This window comes from Monodelphis domestica, chromosome 1 (assembly GCF_027887165.1).
Source record: "Monodelphis domestica isolate mMonDom1 chromosome 1, mMonDom1.pri, whole genome shotgun sequence".
NCBI lineage: Eukaryota > Metazoa > Chordata > Mammalia > Didelphimorphia > Didelphidae > Monodelphis > Monodelphis domestica.
This window is the reverse complement of record NC_077227.1, coordinates 62,711,128-62,736,123: the sequence shown is the minus strand read 5'-3', so window position 1 is coordinate 62,736,123 and position 24,996 is coordinate 62,711,128. Positions and strand designations below refer to the sequence as shown.

General features: G+C 38.8%; 1 protein-coding gene across 3 annotated transcripts in view; it reads right to left on the bottom strand.

The window, feature by feature from the left end:
• Positions 1-13,202: 13,202 nt before the first annotated feature.
• Positions 13,203-24,996, bottom strand: part of BMS1 (BMS1 ribosome biogenesis factor) — a 46,016-nt gene continuing 34,222 nt past the window's right edge. For all 3 annotated transcript variants that reach the window (XM_007478481.3, XM_007478482.3, XM_056799933.1), the window contains exons 15-23: positions 23,740-23,916; positions 19,644-19,832; positions 18,014-18,194; positions 17,551-17,609; positions 16,779-16,901; positions 15,856-16,003; positions 15,201-15,376; positions 14,577-14,738; positions 13,203-13,784 (exon numbers count right to left, since the gene is read on the bottom strand). In XM_007478481.3, the coding sequence (XP_007478543.1) occupies positions 13,545-13,784; positions 14,577-14,738; positions 15,201-15,376; positions 15,856-16,003; positions 16,779-16,901; positions 17,551-17,609; positions 18,014-18,194; positions 19,644-19,832; positions 23,740-23,916 (1,455 nt within the window). In that variant the 3' untranslated portion in view covers positions 13,203-13,544. The remainder of the gene's footprint in view (positions 13,785-14,576; positions 14,739-15,200; positions 15,377-15,855; positions 16,004-16,778; positions 16,902-17,550; positions 17,610-18,013; positions 18,195-19,643; positions 19,833-23,739; positions 23,917-24,996) is intronic.

Sequence of the window (24,996 nt, the reverse complement as noted above, 5' to 3'; positions counted from 1 at the left end):
TTTCTGTCTCTGTCTCTCTGTCTCTGTCTCCAACCAAGTCCACATGGGGCATGGTGTGGGGAGAGTAATATTTAATGGTTGGATATTACTAACTAAAAAGCTGTATTCTATCTGAATTTTAAAGATAGGAACAGACCTAGACCAGGCAGGGGGTGGGGGCGGGGGTGAAGCAATGCAGACCATTACTGTCAACCAGAAATGCTCATCGGTCTTTTCAATCAAATTATGTACACAGAATGTGTATATAATGTGTGTATAAAAGATGCCAGTCATTATATTTACATGCACATGGCAGATGAAACTACATTATCCCAGGACAAATATAATGCACTTCCCTACTCCCACCTCCACGCCATGTAAACATCAAGTTCATAAATTAAACTGGGCATTCATTAGCTGGGTGTGTCCACGTCATAAAACCAGACTAAGAGTCATTCCTCAAATCTTGAATGCAGAGAGCAATTATGCAATAAAGCGAGAGACGAATCCTACAAATCACTGCAATGTGACTCAATATAACGAGCATTTATAAAGAACCTACCTTGTGCCAGACTCTGGGGATACAAAGAGTTTGCACTCTACCACAGAGGTCCTGGGAGAAATCACTTCCTTTATGCATTTCCCATGGATCATCTCAGACACTGAGTCCTTGAAAATCAGAGCTGAAGGAAACCCTCTAGATTTTCTACACTACAGATCTCTCCCTGCACCCTTCATTTTATAGAGAATCAAAAAAGGTACGGAAAGAACTAACCTAAGGTTACATGGATTGTATGAAGGAGCCAGAATGTGAATTTAGGAATCGAGATCCCACCTACAAATCCTGAATTATACTACCTCCACAGAGATTTTAGAATTTGAGAAGAGAGGGCTGATATAAATTCATTTCAAAAGGGGAGTAAATATGACCTTGGATACTTTCTAGCTGTGTGATCTTGAGCAAGTCATTTAGCCCCCATTGTCTAGCCTTTACTGTTCTTCTGTCTTAGAACCAATACACAGTATTGAAAGATAAGAGTTTAAAAATAAATAAATAACCAAATAAATGCAGTTTACTGTTCTATCTTAGAACTGATTCCTGTATTAAGAGGAAGGAAGGAAGGAAGGAAGGAAGGAAGGAAGGAAGGAAGGAAGGAAGGAAGGAAGGAAGGAAGGAAGGAAGGAAGGAAGGAAGGAAGGAAGGAAGGAAGGAAGGAAGGAAGGAAGGAAGGAAGGAAGGAAGGAAGTTAGGAAGGAAGGAAGGAAGGAAGGAAGAAAGAAAGAAAGAAAGAAAGAAAGAAAGAAAGAAAGAAAGAAAGAAAGAAAGAAAGAAAGAAAGAAAGAAAGAAAGAAAGAAAGAAAGAAAGAAAGAAAGAAAGAAAGAAAGAAAGAAAGAAAGAAAGAAAGAAAGAAAGGAAGGAAGGAAGGAAGGAAGGAAGGAAGGAAGGAAGGAAGGAAGGAAGGAAGGAAGGAAGGAAGGAAGGAAGGAAGGAAGGAAGGAAGGAAGGAAGGAAGGAAGGAAGGAAGGAAGGAAGGAAGGAAGGAAGGAAGAAATGAAGGAATCAAGAAAGGAAGGAAGCAAGGAAGCAAGGAAGGAAGGGAGGAAGCAAGGAAGGAAGGGAGGAAGGGAGGGAGGAAGGAAAGAAGAAATGAAGGAATCAAGAAAGGAAGGAATCAAGAAAGGAAGGAAGCAAGGAAGGAAGGAAGGAAGAAAGAGGGAGGGAGGGAGGGAGGAAGGAAGCAAGGAAGGAAGAAAGGAAGGAAGGAAGGAAGGAAGGAAGGAAGGAAGGAAGGAAGGAAGGGAGGGAGGGAGGGAGGGAGGGAGGGAAGAAGGAAGGGAGGAAGGAAAGAAGAAATGAAGGAATGAAGGAATGAAGAAAGGAAGGAAGCAAGAAAGGAAGGAAGCAAGGAAGGAAGCAAGGAAGGAAGCAAGGAAGGAAGGAAGGAAGGAATGAAGGAAGGAAGGAAGGAAGGAAGGAAGGAAAAGAGAAAAAGAGAGAGAGAAAGGGAGAGAAAGAGAGAGAAAGAACGAATGGCAGGTTGGTCTACAGACAAGAGCACTGGGCTAGGGCTGAGGTCCTAAGCCCTGCTGTGCCATGAACTTGTCTTTTCACCTTGGTTAAATAACACATCCTCTGGACCTTAGTTTCTGCCTTTCTAAAATAAGAGTAGTAATATCCTCCAAAGACCAAGTGAGGTAATACATATGAGAGTGCATTTTTATCTATAAAGAACTATGCAAACAATTAGAAACTATCTCATTGACATTATATATTCATATGATGATGATGATGATTTGAGTGATGAAGTCATAGGTTCAGCAAAAAAAAATTGTTATGACTATTAAATATTAAGATAGCCAATAAGTGATTTCTTCAGACATCATGTTCTCTTTCTAATGAAAGAGGACTTGGATTTAACATTGAGGTGAACCTTCACTTTCTTTTACACATACTTTCCCCAATAAAAATATTTATCCAATAAAGAGAAATAAAGGTTTTCATATTTGGCCAGGATTAAAGAAGATTTTTTTTAACTTATTGATATCTTTTTTGGTAGCACTTTCATTTAGGAATCTATTTCTTCCTCATCTCCTTACCCAAAAAAGCCATCCCTAACAGCAAAAAAGAAAAAAAAAAGTAGTTCCTCAAAATATATCAATACACCCAACCTATGAGGAAACACATGCAGCATTCTACATCCATAGGTCCCTGCCTCATTTTACCCTCTGCAAGGAAAAGAGAGAGAAGTATTTTTTCAATTGCTCTCAAGCCAAGCTGAACCAATGAAGATTTAGTCCTTTCCAAAGTGACCTGGAGTTGGGAGTTTCCGGAACTATCTGATTGATCCTTTGACCCATCCAGAAAGTTTAGAGAGCAAGAAATAGCTCTGGAGGACTTCCGTCTAGAATCAAAGAGTGAATGACAGGCTGCCTGTGTGGTGCTGAATGCCTACTCAAGAGAGGCATTGTAGGCTGTTTTGTTGGGTTTGTTGGGGCTTTTTTTTAATCATTCCCAAGTCATAAAGGCCAAATTTGATACTAGAATCACAAGAGAACTACAAGTGCTAGACAAAGTGAGTAGTCAAATAATTAGTAACCGATTTCCTCACCGAAGCCACCTAGGGAACAGGAAAGTAACAGGAATAATCAAATTAAGACGTCTATTCTCTGGAGTATCATTGTAAGCTATGGTCCTATTTATATTGGGCTCCCAGAGATCAGAGACCCCTGGTTGCTTCCTCACCTTCACCAGCACTCCAAGTGGAGCCCATGACAGCAAAGAGCCAGAAGACCGAGTTCATTTTCAGCTCCATTTTCTCCAGAGGTGTGGTTATAAAACTTTGTCCCTTTCTCTGAGCTGGAAACAAAGTTCAAATAACTTAATGACTTTATTTTAGGAAAGATAAAGATCATATTTTGTTTATAAAGGAAAAAATGCAGTAGCTATGGATCAGCAAATCATTTTCATTCATTAATGGAATTCAATGGCCCATACGTCATCCTTAAAGTCCATCACCAAACTAGCAAAAATAGCGTCACATGGGGGCAGCTGGGTAGCTCAGTGGATTGAGAGCCATGCCTAGAGATGGGAGGTCCTAGGTTCAAATCTGGCCTCAGACACTTCCCAGCTGTGTGACCCTGGGCAAGTCACTTGACCCCCATTGCCTAGCCCTTACCACTCTTCTGCCTTGGAGCTAATACACAGTATTGACTCCAAGATGGAAGGTAAGGGTTTAAAAAAAAAAATAGCATCACATTTTAGTTGACAAAGCACTTTCCCTCCATGGAACCCAGAAAATAGTACAAGTATCACTTCTCTCATTTTAACAGTTTTCTGGAAGCTTGTAGAGATTGGCTGCTTTTGAACACAGATCATCCTGGCTCTGAAGATGATTTCCTATCTACTGCCTCTAATATAAATAAGGGAGCTAGGGGGTACAATGGATAGAAAATGGAACCTGGAGTCAGGAAACCTGATCGAAATTCTTCCTCACATACTTATTAGCTGTGTGACCCTGGGTCATTTCATTTCTATGTGCCTCAGTTCCCTCATTTGTAAAACAAGTTTAATAATAAATTCATGAGAGTCAAATGAGAAAAAAAATGTATAAAGTGCTTAGCATTTCTTGAGGCTTTATATAGATGCAGTTTATAAGTATTATTATAGCAGGCAATTAATAAATGTTTCTTGAATTCAATTTGGCACCTCTTATGTGCCAGGGACTATACTTGCTGAGTGACTACCAGCCAGCCAGCAGAGCAGTTCATGGTCATCCATCTAAGGCACAGTCTCACCTGTCTTAATTCCAGAGAAAAATCAGATCTTTGCTGATTTCCAGGAAATTTGTCTGGACCCTCTGGGTAGACAGAGGAAAAGGCATGCCAGGCTCTGGGTTGACCTAGTGAGAAGGGATTTTTGTGAATAGATTGGCAGGAAAGAAATTGGTTGGGTGGCACATAGGTACATGGGTGAAAGGGAAGGACATCAAGTATCTATTTTGCAACTTTGATTAGAGAAAGGAAGCGGAAGGAAGGATTTGATCTGGGATTTGAAGCCAGAGAAGGTAGGAGGCAAAGATGAGAAGGGAACATTCTAACCATGGGGAGTAGCCAGTGTTTCATTGAAAGGAATGGGGATGGGGGGCAGATAGGTGGCTCAGTGAATTGAGATCCAGGCCTAGAGATGGGAGGTCCTGGGTACAAATTCAGCTCCCAAAACATCCTAGCTTTGTGACCCTGGGCAAGTCACTTCACCCCAACTGTCTAGCCCTTACTGCTCTTTTGCCTTGGAACCAATACTTGGTATTGATTCCAAGACAGAAGATAAAGGAGGGAGGAAAAGAAGGAAGGAAGGAAGGAAGGAAGGAAGGAAGGAAGGAAGGAAGGAAGGAAGGAAGGAAGGAAGGAAGGAAGGAAGGAAGGAAGGAAGGAAGGAAGGAAGGAAGGAAGGAAGGAAGGAAGGAAGGAAGGAAGGAAGGAAGGAAGGAAGGAAGGAAGGAAGCAAGGAAGCAAGGAAGCAAGGAAGCAAGGAAGCAAGGAAGCAAGGAAGGGAGGGAGGGAGGGAGCAAGGGAGCAAGGGAGCAAGGAAGCAAGGAAGCAAGGAAGAAAGGAAGCAAGGAAATGGGGAATGAGAGGGAAGTAAAAGGTTACTAAGCAAAAAGAGGGGTAAGAAAGATTTTAGACTTGACCTACCATTACTTTTCAAACCTGGAAAGGTGGCAGACAAAGTGGGAAAAGAAGTGATTGATTTCTATCCACCCCCCTCAAGTCCCATTAATTTCCTGGACACTGTGTGACAAGATCTAAAGAAGCTACAGAGAAAATATCAGGAAGATCCCTTTCTTGTCTATGTTCAATGGGCTATAAAGAATTGGCCCTTAACCAAGGAGCAAAGTGTCTCCCACAAAGTTTCAAATATCCATTTATGTATACTTCTGATATTCCTCTCTCTTTCTCCATTCTCAAAAGGTTTGTTTTGTTTTTGTATTGGGTGCTGCCAGGCATCTTGTGTACTATTTCACATTGAGTTAAGGACACTATTTTCCTGAGGGGGGTCATCATCACTGGAGAGTTTAGAAAAAAGCCAGTAACTCTGATAGTGGAATTTCAGGCCATGTGGCAGATGGATAGATATATATGTGCAAGAGGGAAGGGACAAAGTCCCTTGAATGAACTAAATCAGATCATATTGACAAGGATTTGTTTGATAACCATTTGTTGGATATATTGTTGAAGGATTCTGGTTCAAACTTAGGTTACTTTAGATGTTCTGAGGTTCCTTTCAATGCTAAGATTCTGAGATAAAATTTTCCTAACTAAAACCTCTAATGGGAAGCTAGGTGGTGAAGTGGATAAAGTACTAGGCCTGGAATCAGGAAGACTTCCAGCTATGTGACCCTGGATAAATCACTTAATCCCATTTGCCTCAGTTTTCTCATCTGTAAAAATAAATTAGAGAAGGAAATGGCAAACTACTCCAGTATCCTTGCCAAGAAAATCTCAAATGGGATCATGATGAGAGTCAGACACAATTGCATAGCAAAAACTTATAAATACAATACAAATGTATTTTACTTTGTTTTTTTAATTAAAAAATTTTAATGAAAATAATGTATTTTCTCTCCCTCCCCTCCTATCCCACTCTCCCACCATTAAAAAGGGTGGGGGGCATTGACAAGCAAAACAAATCCTCATGCAGGTCATGTCAAACAATAATCTTAGCACTCTTGGGGGCAGCTGGATGGCTCAGTGGATTGAGAGCCAGGCCTAGAGATGGGAGGTCCTATTTTCAAATCTGGCCTCAGACACTTCCCAGCTGTGTGACCCTGGGCAAGTCACTTGACCCCCATTGCCTAGCCCTTATCGCTCTTCTGCCTTGGAGCCAATATACAGTATTGACTCCAAGATGATGGAAGGTAAGGGTTTAAAAAAAAAATCTTAGCACTCTTTATCTCTCTCAGGAGATTGATAGCATGTGTATTCATCAGAAACAGAATCTAGAATTCTAGAATCATGACTGGTCATTGTGTTAGTCAGAATTTCCAAGTCATTTTTTTGTTGATTTTTTTAATTTAATCAGAAGTTACCTTCTCTCCCTTCTTCCTCCCCTTCACCATGTAAACCTCAAAATTTCTGATTTATGAATGTTAGGGGTTTCCCCCATTGGGGAATCTTCTACTTAAAAAAATTCCCTAGCAGATAGTGAGAATTCTACTTGAATGTGAGGGCTCCTTGCCTTGGGATTATCCCTACTCCACCCTACTTAGGACTGCTTTAGGACAGAGAGCTCCTTGAGAACAATGAAAGTGCTTTGACCCATGCTTATGGAAAGGACAGGAAGTTCTTTGAGTCATGACTGTTTTAGAATTGATACAATGGAATACTAAGTACCTATAAAGGTGGGGCAACTTGTAAACTACTTAAACCTAAAAGGGTGATAACTTATTCAGAGGTTTTTTCTTAATGAAATTTGTCGACACAGCAGCATTTTTTCCTGACTTACTAAAGAGATTAAAACTACTCAGCTGTGAATTCAAAATGGGCGGTCCTTTAGAAACATCTACAGTGATTGGTAGATGTAAGGACTTTGGGGAGGTGACAGAGGAGATTTTTCCCTTAAAAATAAGAGCTCAGAGAAGAGCAGAGGATCTCGATTTCTGACTCTCATTCTGAAGGAGAGCTCCTTGAGGAGCTCCTCTGAGGGGCTCTGTCCCTCTGGGGTAGGAGCTCTGGAGGCTCTTGAGAGAGGCCCTTTGAAACAATCTCTGGCTGGAAGACTCTTTGAGGAAGGACGCTGGCCTGGTGTCACTAGTATCCTTGTTTGGGCAGACCTTGTGGTGAGTGTTAAAAAACTGACTGATTTCTCTTTTAAGACTCAGGTCTAAGCCATATTGGCTTGAGGCCCTTCATACTTATTCCTTTCTTACTCTCTCTCTCTTTCTTTGATTACTCATTGTATTGTTAATTAAAATCTCTATAAAACCCAATTGACTTGGGTATTTGAATAATTGGGAATATTTCCCTGGCGACCACCTTATATTTGATTTTAAAACCCAAGACACTGTAGTGAAACATATTTCTATGGTCAAATTTACTCACCCTCTCTTATATCTATCACAATTTATATCTTCCACTATTTTAATCACTACAGTTTAAGACCTCAATCACTTTAAATCTCACAACCAAAGAATAAAGAAAGAAAAACAAAATCCTTAAAATAAGTGTGAATTGTCAAGCAAAACAAATTCTCCTATTGGCCACACCAAAAAACAGGGGGAAATTTTGATTCAATCTGCAGGGTCCATCACCTCTCTTTTAGTAGCATATTTGATCACAAGTCCTTTAGAATAATGCTTGGTCATTGCCTTGATAGGTTGAGCCCTTCGATATCGTTTGGCTTTATAATATCATTGTTATCATGTAAATTATTTTCTTGTTTCTCTTTTTATTCTGTGACAATTCATCTTAGTCTTTACACTCTCTCTGAAGTCATTTCCTTCATTTTTGAAGGCAAAATGTTATTCCATCTCATTCATGTATCACTTGTTCTGATATTTCTCCAGTTCTTTGACACTATAAAAAGAGCTGGGTTTTTTGTTTTGTTTTTTTAACTGATGGGTCCTTTCCCTTTTTATTTGCTCTGAATTGGGTATAAACCTAACAGTAGTATTAAGTCAAAGGATATGCACAATTTAGTAACTTTGGAGGCTTAGTCTTCAACTGAATAGCTGGACCAGTTCACACCTCCAGGAGCACATTAATATGTTTATTTTCCCACAACTCCCTCAACATTTGTAATTTTCTTTTTTGTCATATATGCCTGTCTGGTGCATCTGAGGTTGAACTTCACATTTGCTTTAATTTTATTTCCCTAATTAGTTTGGACTATTTTTACTATGGTTCCGATAGCTTGGGTCTCTTCTTTTTTAAACTGCCTATTCATATCTTTTAAGCAATTCTCTGATAGGGAATGACTCTTTTTCTTATAGATTTGAATCATTCCTTATAGAACTTAGACAGGAGATATTACCAGAGACTATAAAGACTGTTATGAAGATTTTTTTACCCCATTTATCTGTTCCCATTCTAATTTTTATATTTTTACCCCATTTTTTACCCCATTTACCTGTTCCCATTCTAATAATTCTAAAACTATATTAGATTTAGCTAAAAAATCCTGTTAATTTTATATGATCAAAACTGTCCACTTTAGATTGTTATCCACTCTATCTCTTTTCAGTCGTATACTCTACCCTGTCAATTGATCGGAAAGTTAATTCCTTCCTTTCTTCTAATAATTTGTGATGTTACTTTTATATGCAGGTATCCTTTTGGAGCTTATCTTGGTAAATGCTGGGGGGGGAGGGTTGAGGGGGGGAAGCATATCTGGCAGAAAAACTAAGCATAAAGCAAAACCACGACTGTATGCCAAGACAAGCTCCAAATGGATACCTGACTCAGCCATATGGATACATGATTTGAGGCAATGAATATGTGACCGAATCAACAATACTACTAAGTCTATGCCTCAAGGAGATCAAAGGAAGAAGAAAAGGATATAGATGTGTGTGTGTGTATCTATACAAAGCAGCTATGATAAGTAGAAAATTGTACTGCAGTAGAAAAATGGATACTAAGGGAATTCCCTATTGGCAAATATAAACAAATTGCAGTATATGGATGCTATGGAATATTATTGTGAAATAACAAAAGATATATAGTTCTGGAAGACTAGAAAGACCCCTCTGAACTGATGCAGGGGGAAGTGAGCAGAACTAGCACAATTTATACAACAGCAATAACGTTTTTTTTTAAAAAAGGCTTAAAAAAGGGAAGACTTTGTAAATTCAGAACTCTGGTCAATGCAATAAGCTGAGTCTAGAAGGCTGGAGATGAAATATGCTTTTCATTTACTGAGATGTGTATGTGTGTGTGTGTATACACATATATGTTAGGTACAGTGAATGTGGGAATGTTTTTATTGGATTATGCCTGTTTATAATATACATAATGTATAAATTAATATATAATTTTATATATTACATAATAATATATTAATATAGGAATTAATAAAATATAAATAATATACATAAAAATAATAAAATGCCTATTATATTTTTTCATTTTTTGTTATGGAATTGGGAAGTAGTAAGAAGAGCAAATTATAAATGTATATAAAAATAAATTTACTTTAAACATATCTCTATTTCATTCTATTCAGTTTTCTTTTATTGTATTCCCTGCTATGAACTCTCTGATAGTGACTTGACACTAACCTACTTGCTGTTTCTCTTCCAAAACCAAGCATTTTCACTGGCTGTCCCTCACACCTATAATATTCTCTCATCTCACTTCTTTCAAGCCTCAGCTCAAATCCCTCCTTCTACAGTTTCTTTTCCCAATCCCCCTAATTCTAATGCCTTCCTCCTTATTTTCTCCCATTTGTCCTCTACATACCTTATTTGTGCACAGATGTCATGTTGTCTCTCCCCTTAGATTATGTGCTCCTTGAGATCAGGAACTGGTTTTTGCCTTCCTTTGCATCCCTGGGGCTTATCAGTGCTTGGCACATGGTAGATGTTCACTATTTATTTAGCAGACTTTAGCTCCTACTCAATTTTTTTAAGTGTTTCATTATGAACTGTCATTCCTCCCACTCTACCTCCTCAAACCAGTGAGGACATTCATCAGAAGCTCATTATGCCCTCTATTACACCTAACCCCCCACTATATCCTTTCCATCATCTCCTCCTTTGCTCCAATCTCTGGGAAAGGGGGTGGCCCCCTCCCCTCCCCTCCAGCTTCCCAGGTAATTATTCCCTCCCCTTCTCTCTTCACTTTTTCCTATTCCCTTATTTGTTACTTTGCTCAGGTCTAGTTGCCATCATTAGGGTCTTGCTTGTTGCTTATACTTTGTGGTTGTGGGTTTTGCTACCAGTTTCACCAGTCATGAATTTCTGGGTGTTTCAGGTATAGTTTTTCCTATATCATTGTTAGATTATACAGGAGCACTTTTCTCCTTCCCACACCCCTTTTATTAGATTTTGCAAAAGAACAGTTAAGAAACATTTTATAAGCCAGCCAAGGGTTTTTCATTCTCTGATTCTAAGGATTGGACCCAGAAATCCAAACCATATTCTCAGACACCATGTTCTTAGTCTGTTCTTTTATTTTCCAAATTACATCTTCCTCCACCTCCCACCCCAAACTGTTCTAGAGAAATTTCCATTTTAGCATCCAATCTGACACTGATGCCTTTTAAGAGAAATAGATTTACCAATAACCTCTTTGCACACCCTCTAAGCACTTAGCCAGTGCCTTGAATAGAACAGGTACTCAATAAATATTTACTGAATGTTGAATGAATATGAGCAGCTTCTTTTCCAGGTACTATATGTTGGTTTGGAAAGAAAAATCAGCCTTTAGTGAGATGTTTCTCTTTATTTCCACTTACAAAGGGCTGCCTGCTTTTCAAATTATTTTTAAGTAACTGAAACCCTAGTTCCTTTTATTCATTAACTTTTGAAATTCACTTGGATCTTAATGAAGATGACCTCAATCATTACTAACAGTTCTTAAGATGAGATCTGTGCACTTAGCTTTATAGAAATAGTTTGATAATGATCTTTCAAAATAATTGATTTGTTTTTTATAATCCTATATACTTTTTACATTATGCATTTTAAAATATTTTTCTTTGGAGGTTACACAGACTGCCAAGGGGGTGCATAAAACTACAACATGGGGATCTGCCTATCTATGGTATATACCCAGATTGTCGTTTTCCCAACCTGAGATATGCCACACCATCTCTTAAGTTCTCTCAGAATAGTACACTGTTTAACATTCAGTGGGAAATGGGGGAACTGGGTGGTTTGGTGTATAGAGCCAGGTCTGGAGATCAGAGGTTCTAGCTTCAAATCAGGTCTCAGATACTTCTTAGCTGTGATCCTACGCAAGTCACTTAACCCCCATTCATTGGCTAACCCTTATTGCTCCTCTGCCTCAAAACCAATAGTTTTGATTCTAAGATAGTAGGTAAGAGTTTGTAAGAATATATTCAGTGGGGAAACAAAGGGAACTGGATCATTCATCTAGGATATGCAATCCCCAGATATCTCTGAATATATCAGTTGAAGGTAGCTAAAGATGGACATCACAGACTGGTAAGTATTCCTTTGGGGCTCAGGAGTCATTCCTATAGATGCAGTTGCGGTTTCTACCTTTGGGTGTCCATTCTTTCTTTTAAGAGAAGGGGATCTGTCACCCTCAATATTTATTGTGGATGCTCATTACACCTTTCAATTTCATCCAGAATGTGGAAAGTTGGATGATAATTGTTCCAATGCAGACTACCTAAGACCCCCCCCCCCAACTTTAGTTTAAATGTGGTATCAGAAAATCAGAGTCTGACCATTAACGCTAAGAACTTATTTAAAAGTAAACATCAAATTGATTAGAAAGGCATTATATTTTGCAGCCAACATCAATGTTATGTAATTTAGATTCTCCAAAGCATATCGATGTAGTTTGTCAGCAAAGTATTCATTTGTACAGAATATTTACTATGTGGGAAGCACCACAATGTGTAAAAATGGAGATTTGAACCCCAGACTTCAATCCCCAGAAGTCCTTGGCACTTCCCAGAATGCCCTATAATCTCACCTGAGATACCCACCTGTGTCAAGAACAAAATGGGTATTTAAACTGACTGGTCTCTCTCTGCTTCTGCTTCTAAGCACACACATCTCTCAGGATGTAGTAAGTGAAATTGAATGGACTTATCAGCCCTAGAAACATGGCTTATTGATTTGTATCTTTGATTTCTAATAATCTTTAATAAACCTTTAAAAAATAATATTTTTAGTAGAGATACTAATTTAACTGTTACAAAAGTATACCAGTACAGTCTCCTCCTCATTTCCTGTAAAATGAAGATATCCACATAAACGAAGCAACAGGAAACCAAATGGAAGGGGATATACACAGCCCCATCCGAGCAAATTCAGCAGATGAGAGCAAGAAATCAAATCTACTGCTGGCTCCCCAACTTCTTTCTACCAAGTTTCAACATTATCCTGTTTGTTTGGGTTTTTTTTAAACCCTTATTTTCTGTCTTAGTAACAGCTCTAAGACAGAAAGGCAAGGGCTAGGCAAATGGGGTTAAGTGACCTGCCCAGGGTCCTCCCAACTCCAGGCCTGGAGCTCTATCTATTGTGCCACCTAGCTGCCCCCATCACCGTTTTGGGGGTAAGCTTAGAAGACAAAATCTTTTCCCTCCTCTCAGGACATGCTTTCAAGTTTTTTCCTCAGGGCATTTTATGAATTCAATAATAAGCTGCCACTAATCGTTTCAAAAGAAAACTACTAAAATGAAAGCATTTCACTTGGAGTAACTTCAACTAAGATATCCCTCAGCTCCTTGGTTCTGAAAGACAAGCCTCCCCAGTGGGACACAAACCCGCTGAACAACTAAGACTATTAGAGAATACTAGCAGATACTGCCTAGGATACCACCAGTACTAAAAATGTTCAAGTTAAAGCCTCATTAACATCATCCTGAAAAGAATGCCAAGTGGCAGAACAAAATGAGACAATCCAACGGGCTTATAGAATATAAGAATTTGGAAGGAAAAAAAAAATCAGCTGATTTTCTCCCTCTAGAAGACATACTGTGAAAATAAGGTCAACACCAGTCACAATGAAAACTACCACTCCACAATTCACAAGAAAATACTTTAATGTTTTTAGTAGTGGGCCCTGTGAGCCCAACTACACTGCGATACCTCAAGTGTTGTAGGAAACAATCCACAAAAGCATAAATTATTCTCTCTGTACACATTCCAAATGCTCCAACTGCACTTTATCATGTCATCAGCATTTCCTTCAGGTCTCTCTTCTCCAAGGCGGGATATGTGGGCAGTTCAAGCAAGAAGTCTGGCTTTGCACCCAGTCAGTCCCCTCTTTGGATCGCTATCTTCTAGCCCTGCCAATATCTGAACACTGGTCCTCAAAGATGCAGATGCAGGAGCAGCAGCAACAGCAACAGCTCTGCTCACAGCCTTCAGAAGGCTGCCTGCCCCGAAGCTCCAGCCCCCTTCAGGCTTGACCTCAGATTCTTTTGTTCTTTCTGGCCCCTAATTCGGAAGACTTTTTTCCTGGCCTCCTTTAGCCGCTTGAATTTGTCCTCCTCCTCCTTCTGCTTGATTTTGAGGTGTTCTTTATGCTGCTGGCGATGCTTGTCCTTGGCCTTTTTCATCTTGTAACTGTGTACTGTGCCCAGAGCAGTGAGCAGGGAGAAGATCTGATTTGGAGAGAAATCCATGGCATCAGAACACAGTGTTTTAGAAAAATAACATTTTTTAATCTTTAGTTTCCAAAAAACCTAAAATTCAAAACTGAGGGTATCAAATCTGGAGTTCACTAAATTGCTGATCTTTACTAGGTAAGAAAGTGATGGTAAAACAGAATCCACTATATATTCTTTGCATTCTGTCAATCCTTCTGACAAGAATCACAGACGAAGAGTATTTACTTTCCTGTGCATCTCTAAATACTTTTGAATATTTGGGCTATTATGAATTAAGATCATCAGACCTAACTAAAGCAAGAGACAAAACCTCTGCCCTTAAGGAGAGTTTATTATGTTTTAAAGTGAAAGTTTGTTTTTCCCCAAGTCATAGAAGTAGGGATAAAAAACAAAAATGATTTCTATCTAAAGCCTTAATCACCTAATAGCAATATCAACAATCAAACTGTCCAGTCTGCTCACATTTATGAATGTTACAAATACCATGTGTTTGTGTGAATGTTACAAATACAAAAACACTTTTGCCTTTTTACCCCTAAACGGGATGAGGTCTGTTTTAATTTGGGGAACTCCTTTCTTTTCCTTGATGAATCATAAATAAGAGACATGACTGAGAGAGATCAGGGAAACTGTCTCTGCTCTGAGACAACACATGATCTTCCTTATCCAACTCTGAGAAAGCTAGATTTTTCCCAGACACAAAATGGGGATGCACTGGAAACCTAAGTAATGCATAATGAAATTACATATGAATATGATGCATGGTAAGCCATCACACCATCTTACCTTTTTTTCATGAGGCTCTCTGATCACAGCTGCTCTCACCCGATCCCTTGGTATCTTGGCAGCCTTTTCCTGGTTCTTAGGCTTACTCTTAAAAGGCAGGGCCTTCTGCAGAGCTTTGGGGATGTGGAGTGTATTAAAATGCTTCTTTTGCCTGACTACTGGCTGCAAAAAATAAAGGCACACAATACAACATTTTCAAATTATGCTTAATATGTATTTTTTCAAATTTTGGCCCTTAATCTCCTCAAAAGAAAGATTTCCATTATCACAAAAAAAAAAACAAACATTAAATTTTATCATCAGATAAATAATATATGTATATTTTGTAAAAACATATATATCTCATATATTTATTATCTATTATGTGTACACTCTTTGCTAGGTGGCAAAGAAGGGTAGAAAGATGTGTAATCTTCTCAACTAGATATGTCTGAGATTATTTGCTGGCTATTATTATTAGCTATTAACCAAAGTAAACATTTTCAGGGTCCTTGGGCAAGAGTTCATAGGAATATTTACACCATATTGGCATGTAAAGGTTTTGAAAAACTTGAGTGAAAGTAATCACCTGCTGAATAGTTAATATGAACTTGGTGCCCTCATTCTCTGAGTGCAATGAGTTACCTTATACAGAGAATCCTTGCTCTGCTTCAGGCGGATGCCATGTGCCAGTCGAAGCTGGCCTGTGGTCCTCATTCCTGTCCAACTATCTTTTTCACCCACTGGTTTCAGCAAAGATGTTACTGGATTATAGAAGGTTGGGATGGAGACAGGATACCAGGTTCGCATGAAGACAATATCTAGAAGAGAAAAATTATTATTTAAATCCATGAAAAAACTCAAGTTTATTCATTCTCTCAAAAAATACTTATTCAGAGTTCACTGGGTACAAGGCATAGTTTAGGGAATACAAAGGTGAAACACAGCCTCTTTCCATTACCATCTAATAATTAATGTGTATGTTCTAGAAGCAAAGGCACGAATACTTCACATCATAAATCTCTCATTTTAATTAATAATTTGTTAGAAGACAGGAGGAGCCACTAAAATAAATCAAACATTCCTATTCATTAAACCTTAATTAAATTTTTTTAAAGTTGCTACCTAATTCAAACCAAAGAGAATCTAAAAGTTTGCAACTATCAGTAGCCAAAACATGATATCCAAAGTGCAATGACCCCCTAAAAAACCTTTCTGAGTTTCTTATAATGACCTCAGCTATCATGAATAGCAAATACAAGTAAAAAATAAGTTCAGCTCAGAGCTGAGGATTACTTACCACTCATCAACAACTTGTCCTCAAAAGTAGCTCGGAAGGCACCTTCGGGGGCTCGAAGGGCCTTCTTAATCTGCCCCCTTATTCCACTGACAGTCCGGATTGCAGCACCTTCAAACTTGGCCACTTCCAGGGCAGAGTTGAACATTCCCTAATATCACATAGATATAAAAAAACTAATCATGGTCTCATTCCTTAGCAAAGACTGTTATCTCAATGACTGAGAAAGGTTGTTGTTTCTTTTCAATGAGTAAAATGCAAATAACCAAAATCCAGTCAACACAAAACTGACAGGATAAAAGAAATATGCAGGGTAAATGGTGGGTGACCAGTCCAGCATGTGCTAAGGGCTCTGTTGTGCTTCATTACAGCACAGACCTCTGAAGGAGAGACATCCTTATCCAAGACTTACAAGTCCTATAAAATGACAACTCTGGAGAGGAAAACTATCTGCTTAACAGATAAAAATAAACATAGTTCAAGTAGGCTATGTAGCTACAAGCAATGTGGTAGAGGAAGGAGAGTCTTGGATTCTGAATCAGAGGCCCTGGATTTAAATATCAAATTTTACACTTCCTACATATATAATCTTAGGTAAAACACAATCTCTTTGGGTCTCAATTTCATCACTGACAGGAGCAGCTAAGTATCATAGAGAATTGAGAGCCAGGCTTGGATGGGAAATCCCGAGTTCAAATCTGGCCTCAGACATTTCCTAGCCGTGTGACCCTGAGCAAGTCGCTTAAGCCCCACTGCCTAGCCCTCACTGCTTTTCTGCATTAGAACCAATACATAGTACTGATTCTAAGATGGAAGGGAAGGGTTCTTAAAAATAAAATAAATAGGATCATTCTTCCAGTTCACATTAGGTATTGAAGTGTTTAGCATTTTCTTTTTCATTTTTGCTGTGGCTTATAAATACACACCTTAATAAATGAAGTGTTCTTGAAGATTTTAAAGGGGAAACCTGTTAGTTTTAACTTCTTCACAATGGTTATAGATTTATCCAAGTCAAGGACAACTCCTGTGGCAGCTATCCGAAAATCAGTCTAAAAAAGACAACAAAAATGAGGCTTTGTGGTCTGACATTTTATAGAACTGTATTTCATTTACCATCACTAGAAAAGATTATCCTAATGATTTCAATAAGTGCTCAGGCTTTAGTGAATTCAAACCAAGCCAATAAAGAAGCTCAATACTCCCTCTAGACCCAAGGTCTTTAAACTAAGGTTCATCATTGGCCATTTGTGGGCAGATTTCAGGGGGTCATGCATTTTTAAAAAACATTTAAAAAACTTTTTTAAATAAATAAAAATATTTTGATAAATATGTTTTAACATAATCTTTGTAATGCTATCACTTTTGTTTTATGCATTTAAAAACATTATTCTGAGAAGGGTTCATAAGCTTCATCAGACTGCCAAAGGGGGGCACAAAAATGGTTAAGAAAGAAGCTCCGCCCCAGAGAAAGCCAGTAAGGAGCTATTCAAAAGAGATAAAAAGAAGTTCCGATGAAAAATAAACTTTATTTTTTAGAGAATTGTCATTTTATACATTCCTCTCAAAAAAGGGGGAAATAAAAGAGTATGGCAAATCCCATCTGCTAACATCTCACAGCTTTTTCCAAATCCATAATTATCCCCACGCATTCAAGCTGCTCCCAAACCCAAATAAGACTAGTCCAACATTTGAGTTTACCATTGTGCCACTGACAGACTGAATCGCCAAAAACCCAGTTCCCTGTGGAGTGATGGGACCTATAAGTAAATGAAACAAAGAAATACTATGAGCCAAAAAGGGAAGAGTGAAGATACTGAGAGGACTTCAGGAATTATTTCCTGATGCCTTAGCAGACAAGAGATCCAGCTAAGGTCCCCAATAACCAGCTCATCACTTATCATCCCTCTAAGGACTTGGCAGGCAAGACACGCTCTTAGGGAAAGCAGTACTTCCATACTCTCAGAGAGTAAAATCATCCAGCTAAGATCTCAACAAGGGTTCTTCAAATTACCTTCCTTTCAATCTAAAATACCACATGCTATAAAATCTTAAATCAGGATGACTTACAAAGAGTTGCATGTCATGAAATTATAGAAAGGGAAGAAAAATTAACATTAATGCCCCAAAATTTTAACTAGTGGGATTAATCACTCTATTTTACCCCAAAAGGTTGCTCCACAATGCATATGCTGTGGGGTGTATTTAAGAAGCCTTTGTCGCCCATTATGGTCTTCAATGTGATATAATGGGATAGTCTGAAACCTCCTCCATCCAAGAGAGAAAATTAAAGGATCCCGAGACTTAAGAATTTTCTTATACCAACGATGCTTCTTCAGACGCATCTAAATTAAGGAAAAAAAATAACATTCGCTGGGATTATTAGAATTAAAAGTCCACTTAGATCTAAATTTCAGTATAGAAAAGCAGCAATCAATTTCATTTTACTTTAAGATATACCAACTATGTCCAAAGCGCTGCACCTGAAATCAAGAATTCAAAGATAAAAAAATAACAGCCTCTGCCCTAGAGAAGATTCTAATCTGTGAAAGGGAATTAAAACCGATATTAAATAGATAAGGTACAAGTGATAGGATAGGAGAGGCCATTCCTTCAAAGATAAATTGTCAATGCATGTGAAGAGTGAGTAATCAAAGTAAAAAACCTAAGACAGCAATAACCACATGAGAAAATGCTTCAAATAACTAATAATTTGAGAAATACAGGTTAAAGTAACTCTAAGGCTCCACTGCATACCCACAATATTGGCAAATATAACAAAAAAGGACAAAACAGGCACAGTAGGGCACTGTTGGGAAGAGCCATGAATTTATCCAGTCACTACTCTGGAAAGCAATTTGGAACTATGACCAACAAGTTGCAAGCTATGCATACATTCGGACTCGTCTATACCACCATTAGGCCCATATCCAGAGAGATCAAAGAAAGAGGAAAAAGTCTCATATATACACAAGCATATTTATATAACAGCTTTTCTTATAAGGAGTAAAGGGGTGCTCACCTACTGGGAAATAAATGACACAATTGTAACATATGAATGTCCTAGATTATTGTGCCATAAGAAATGACTAAATCAACAGTTTCAGAGGAAACTAAGAATACTTCTCTGATCTGAGGCCGAGTAAATGGAGCAGAACTCAGAGAACAATGTACACAATGACAAAATTCCAGAGAGAACGATTTTCAAGGCTTTAGATTTTATTAATACAATCACAAATCACAAGGAGATGAATGACAACACTCACCTCTGGCCAAAGGTGTTAGGAATTAAAATCCAGAATAACACATGTATTTCTAGACATGGTAAATGTGAGAAATTTGTTTTGCTGGACTGTTAAATGTTTGTTTTGAGGGTTTTGTTTTCATTTTCTTTAATTGTTCAAATGGGGATGGGGAAGGCAATAGGAGGGAAAGATATAAAGTTTGTAAAAAATAAATTACTGAATAGAATTTTGAGAATAAAGGATTTTTTTTTAAAAGAGCATTTACAGAAGGTAAGATTACTTTCAGCTGGGATAATCAGAGGAGGTTTCTTGGAAGAGGTGGCAGAATCTGAATAGGGATATGAAAGAAGAGATTTTGATGAATGAAACTGAGGAAGGAGTAGGTTCTAAGTATTAGAGATGATCCACACACAGAGATAACAAGATAAGACTAAAGTCTAATGCAGCTAGAATATGAAAGGGCCTAATGTGAAATAAGGGGAAAATTGCAGGTTGGAGTCATACTACAAGCAGCCTTAAATGACAAAGAACAGAACTGAGAATGCCTACCTGTACATAACCAACATTTCCTTCACTGTTGCCCAAGCCACCAAGAATAATTGGGTAGTGGGGGTCAAAGTTAAGCACAAACTCGCAGGGGACATTCTCTATCTCAATCCGGACATACATCCCAGGTCGGAAGCCCTCATACTGAACTCTGGCCTCGTCATCTTGATCCTCAAATTCTGCTCGATTAAGCTACAGATAAGACAGAAATCACAATGCTATTAATTTTTATTAAAATATGAAGGCAACATGAAAGATATTAGCAATTTTGAAATCCAAGAACCATAGACAGTTCTTCAAGTGGTATCCCTAAGGGCAAGAACTGTATTCTCCTACAGATATATGTGCCCAGGAATAGCTAACATGTTCCCAAAAAGGTCCCACCTAAATTTCTTCTCACTTTTAAGACTAAAACTGTAACAAAGTCCTTCAAGTCTGTTTTTTTAACCCCAAAGCCCTGTTTCTGAAGGACCTTCTTTCCCTGCAGTGGCTCTTCTGGGATCTCATGGCTGCCAACCCATGTTATATTCTCAGAGAACAGACATGCTCAGGTAATTCTCTGCACAATGAGCTGGGTCCTCCCTGGATGTACAGCAATCCCTTTGTTTCCCTGATTCTCTAATATGCTCAACAGTTCTTCCAAACTTCTCTTCTCTCCCTCCTATTCTGCCCCCTTCTTCTAGGCAAGAATGATTCCCCCACTTTATTGAGGAAATCAAAGCCAGGCTCTTCCCCTCCATTCTGTGCCTTGTTGCCCACTACATTATCTTAGCCTCTTTTTCCTTTACTCCGGGTCTCTCACAGACACTAACCCCTACGTAGGCATACTGAGTCCCCTCCTTTTTCCCATTTCGAGGTTGCTTTGGTCCCCATCAACCACACCCTCTCCTACTTTCAATGTCTCCATCTCCATGCTCAAGTCAACCCTATATTTAAAAACCTTCCTCTGAGACTACCAAGCCCTAAACTACCAGGCTGTGTGTCTCCTCCCTGTGACTGCCAAATTCCTTGAAATAACTCTCGGTCCTGAACCTCTCACTCTCTCCTGAAGCTACTGGAATCTGGCTTCATAGCACCCACCCTATCCACCCCTTGATGAAGCTTGCTCCTGTATCTTAGTCCAGCTTTTCTTACTGATGTTTCTGTGGACATAGTGTATTCCCAGTATTTGAGTACTCTAAGGCTTTTTTCCATTTTGTGTTTGTCTTTTCATGCATTGTACAGAGGCGGCTTTAATAAATGGTTTTGATTTAAATTGTTATCATCTGTTTTGTTTTCCTTGTTTACTCGCTTGTTTGCTATTTAATGGAAAGATGTTATTTATGCTATGTAAATGTCCCCTTTTAACCCAGGATTTTGTGGCACTTGTCACTGATGCCAGTAGCTAAATGATGCAGCCTGATGTAAAAATAAAATAATGATGAGGTACATAAAATAAAATACTTAGATGGAAAAACTGTTCAAAATATAAGGTCAAAACTTTTCAAAACTGTTTAATTCGCCAATTAGGTTCAAACTTCAGATACTTTTGATAGAGGTAATCAAAAGTATCCTCAGTGATGAAGTGAAGCTCAAATGTGAACTTCTCTTCAGGGCTAGGCACAATGACGCTAAAGAGACTTTATTATAAACACAAAATATTTATTGAAATATATAAGGTTAAGGGATTTCTAATTCTAAGGGATTCTAAATCCATCCAAATAAACTCCCAGGTTCTGCAAGGAACTGTTTCTCCTGTGTTTCACAGGCTACACTAATCCTCCCTGACCTAACTAACCCAAATGTATACTATCTAAATAAGAACTACCGCTATTATCCTTATAAATCTTAACTTCGCCTTCAAATTATAAAATAGCAAAGGCTAGCTGGAGTCTTAATAGACTCGAGTCCATACCAAAGACCAGGTTTTTCTTTGGTCTCCTCAGATAAAAACCACAATAGATATTCACTAGTGTTTCCCAAGTTGGGAAAGGAAAACACTGAGCTCCTTCAGGTCTTTCCCTCAGACAGAGAGAGAGGCAAAGATATTCCCTCCTCCAGTGCTGAAAGAGAGTCTCTGCCAACTGCCAGAGAGTAATTGACATAGAAAAATGGTTAAAACTGTCAGCAGTTGAAATTAACACATTCTCTCATCTCTACTTCAAACTCCAGTTCTTTTCTCAAGCAGCCACTCTACTTCTTATCCCTAAACTAATATTATTTTCTGATATCATCCTTACACTGGTCACCACCATATTAATGACTCAAACAAGAGTTCTGTGAGGTTGGATTAAAGGTTGTGGTGAGAATAAGCTTCTTCCTGGAGGCATCTGGGTAGCTCAGTGGATTGAGAGCCAGGCCCAGAGATGAGAGGTCCTGGGTTCAAATACGACATTGGACACTTCCCAGCTGTGAGATCCTCGACAAGTCACTTAGCCCCCATTGCCTAGCCCTTATCACCCTTCTGCCTTGGAGCCAATACACAGTATTGACTGCAAGACAGAAGGGTGGGGAGGGAGGGAAGGAAGGGAGGAAGGGAGGGAGGGAGGGAGGGAGGGAGGGAGGGAGGGAGGGAGGGAGGGAGGGAGGGAGGGAGGGAGGGAGGGAGGAAGGAAGGAAGGAAGGAAGGAAGGAAGGAAGGAAGGAAGGAAGGAAGGAAGGAAGGAAGGAAGGAAGGAAGGAAGGAAGGAAGGAAGGAAGGAAGGAAGGAAGGAAGGAAGGAAGGAAGGAAGGAAGGAAGGAAGGAAGGAAGGAAGGAAGGAAGGAAGGAAGGAAGGAAGGAAGGAAGGAAGGAAGGAAGGAAGGAAGGAAGGAAGGAAGGAAGGAGAAAATAGAATAAGCTTCGTCCTGACTCTACACTTACTTAACCTGACAATCTTCTCATGCATGGGACAAGACAAAATGATACAGGGGTTCCTGAGATGTAGGCTATCAAAGGAAGCTAGCTTACCCTACTTCTCTTCCATGAGAACAAGACAACTTATGCAAATTCAGAGAGTAGGGATTACTTAATTATTTTTATTTTTATTTATGGCCCCTAGCATAAGGGCTGCCACATAAACCAGGCAATTGATAAATGCTTGCTGAATGACTAACTTGATCTAATGTGCATTTCCCCCCAGTACTAAGCACAAGATTCTAGACAAGATACTCAATAAATGTTTAAGTGATCTGGTGAATTGAACAATATTCATACCTAAATTTTAGATTCACTCCCTGCCCCAAAGTTTACAATGCTTCTCGATGGCATGGCATGCCTTAGCCCCCTTCATGCCCCAGATGTTTCTAACAGACCTTGCCTTGAGCTGTGTTGTTTGTTTAACAACATTCCAACTTATTGCCATCTGCTTTAGTCCCTGTGCCTGACTCTCCAGGCAGACACTTCTCTTTCTCCCTGACAGCCCCTCCCACAGAACTTGCATATTTCAGTCTCTGAGGCATCCCACATTCTACCTCTTCCATTTCTGTTCCTTCCTCTCTGAAGCTTGTGCTATCACTTAAAAGTCAGACCTGGATGAGTGCTTAGAGATCAACCAATTCATTAGAGACCAACCCTGTTACAGATGAAGGAACTCAATTCCAGAGAGAACCAGGGATTTGTCACACACAATGAACTAAAGGCACTAAAGGCAGAGTTGTATCATGCCTGCTCCCAATTACTTATGGGTGTTTTTTAGTCTAGGTAAGCTTTGGTAAAAATTTTCCCCCAGTTTGAGTGCCTAAGGGCAAATTCAAGCTGTCTATGAGCCCCCTGAATTTCAAGAGAGTGAGGGAGGAAATGCTTGCTTTGGTCAGCTGGACAGAAGGGTAGAGCATGCAAAAAATGTCCTTAGGCACTGAGAAGGGGGGAACAGAGCAGCTTCCCAAGTGCTGGCTGGGCATGTGTGCTAATACTTTGCCAACACTGTTCTAGGTTGACTAATAATTAACAATAGCTAGCATTTATTTAGTGCTTATTATGTACTAGGCACTGTGCCAAGTGCTTTTACAAATACTACCTCATCTAATCTTTACAACAACCCTGGGAGATAGATAATGTTACTATCTTCATCTTATAGATGAGGAAAACAGGGTTAAATGACTTGTTCAGGGTCACATACTATTTCAGACTTAAGATTACCTGAGCTTGTTTGTGCATTTCACCTTTAAGATCATCAAAATATGTGTTTTCTCCTTCATCATATTCATTATCAAACATTTCTTTCAATTTCCGCTTTTTCTCCAAGCGCTTCTTCTTTGCATCTTCCTCTGCTTTAGGCACTTCTTCCTCCTTCACTTCCTCTTCAACACTTTCAACCTGGCAAAAAGAAAAAAGAAAACCCTTGACTGCCAAGAGAAAAAAAGGCTTTAGGATTGTTTTCACCTTAAATCAGATCACAGTGCTTTACAATCAGAAAATGGGCATAGATAAGAAAAAGAACAAAGGCACAGAGGTGAAAATGGTTAAAGTTAAGCCTGAAGCATCATGAACTCTCAAAAAAATAATAAATTGGGACTCATTATATTGTGGCTTCCTGGCACACAGAATGCAGGACTTCTTTTTTTATCCTTCAAGGGCATAAGTTAATCACTATTTGTCCAAAGTTTGAATTGGTCATTATGGTTTCTCCCTTTTTTTTTTCAAAGTGTAATATTTGCATTCTCCCAACCCCTACACCTTCTTCTTGGAATTCTCCAAAGATTCCTTTCCTTTTCCACCTCAATGTCCTGCCCTGATTCTCTCCTGATTTTCAGTTTTATAGTGCTAAAGATTTAAACTTTAAAGCTTAGGGAATTTCTCACATAAGTTGCTTTCTTGAAATAAGAAATACATTTTTTCACAACACAGTTCTCATAACCAAAGTCTGATTTCCAAAATCTAGAGGAAATTGATAACAAATATCAAAAATTAAAAACTAGTCACCAAGATACAGTGCTCAAAGAATATGAATAAACAGCTCTCAAAAGAAACATCAACTATCAACGGTTATCTGTAAAAGGGCTCAAAAACCACCAAAAACTAGAAAAATGCAAATTAAAACAACCAACAGATTGCCCAAAATATATCAAATTAGCACAGCTGATAAAATAGAGAAGTTCAGAGATGCCAGGTATACAGAAAAATATGTGTATGTATTTTCTATAAACTTGTGTAATCATTTTGGACAATAATTTGGAATTATGCAAGTTTTTTAAAAAGCTGTTTGCTCCCAGCAATCCTACTATTAGGTTTATACCTCCCCAGAGAAGATAAAAATAACAGGAAAAGACCTATCTGTTACAGAGTATTTGCAATAGCTTTATCTGTAATAACCTCTAAAAAAAAAAGGGATACTAAATAACTTACAACTGGGGAATGGCTAAACCAGTGGTATGTAACTACAATAGATTATGAACC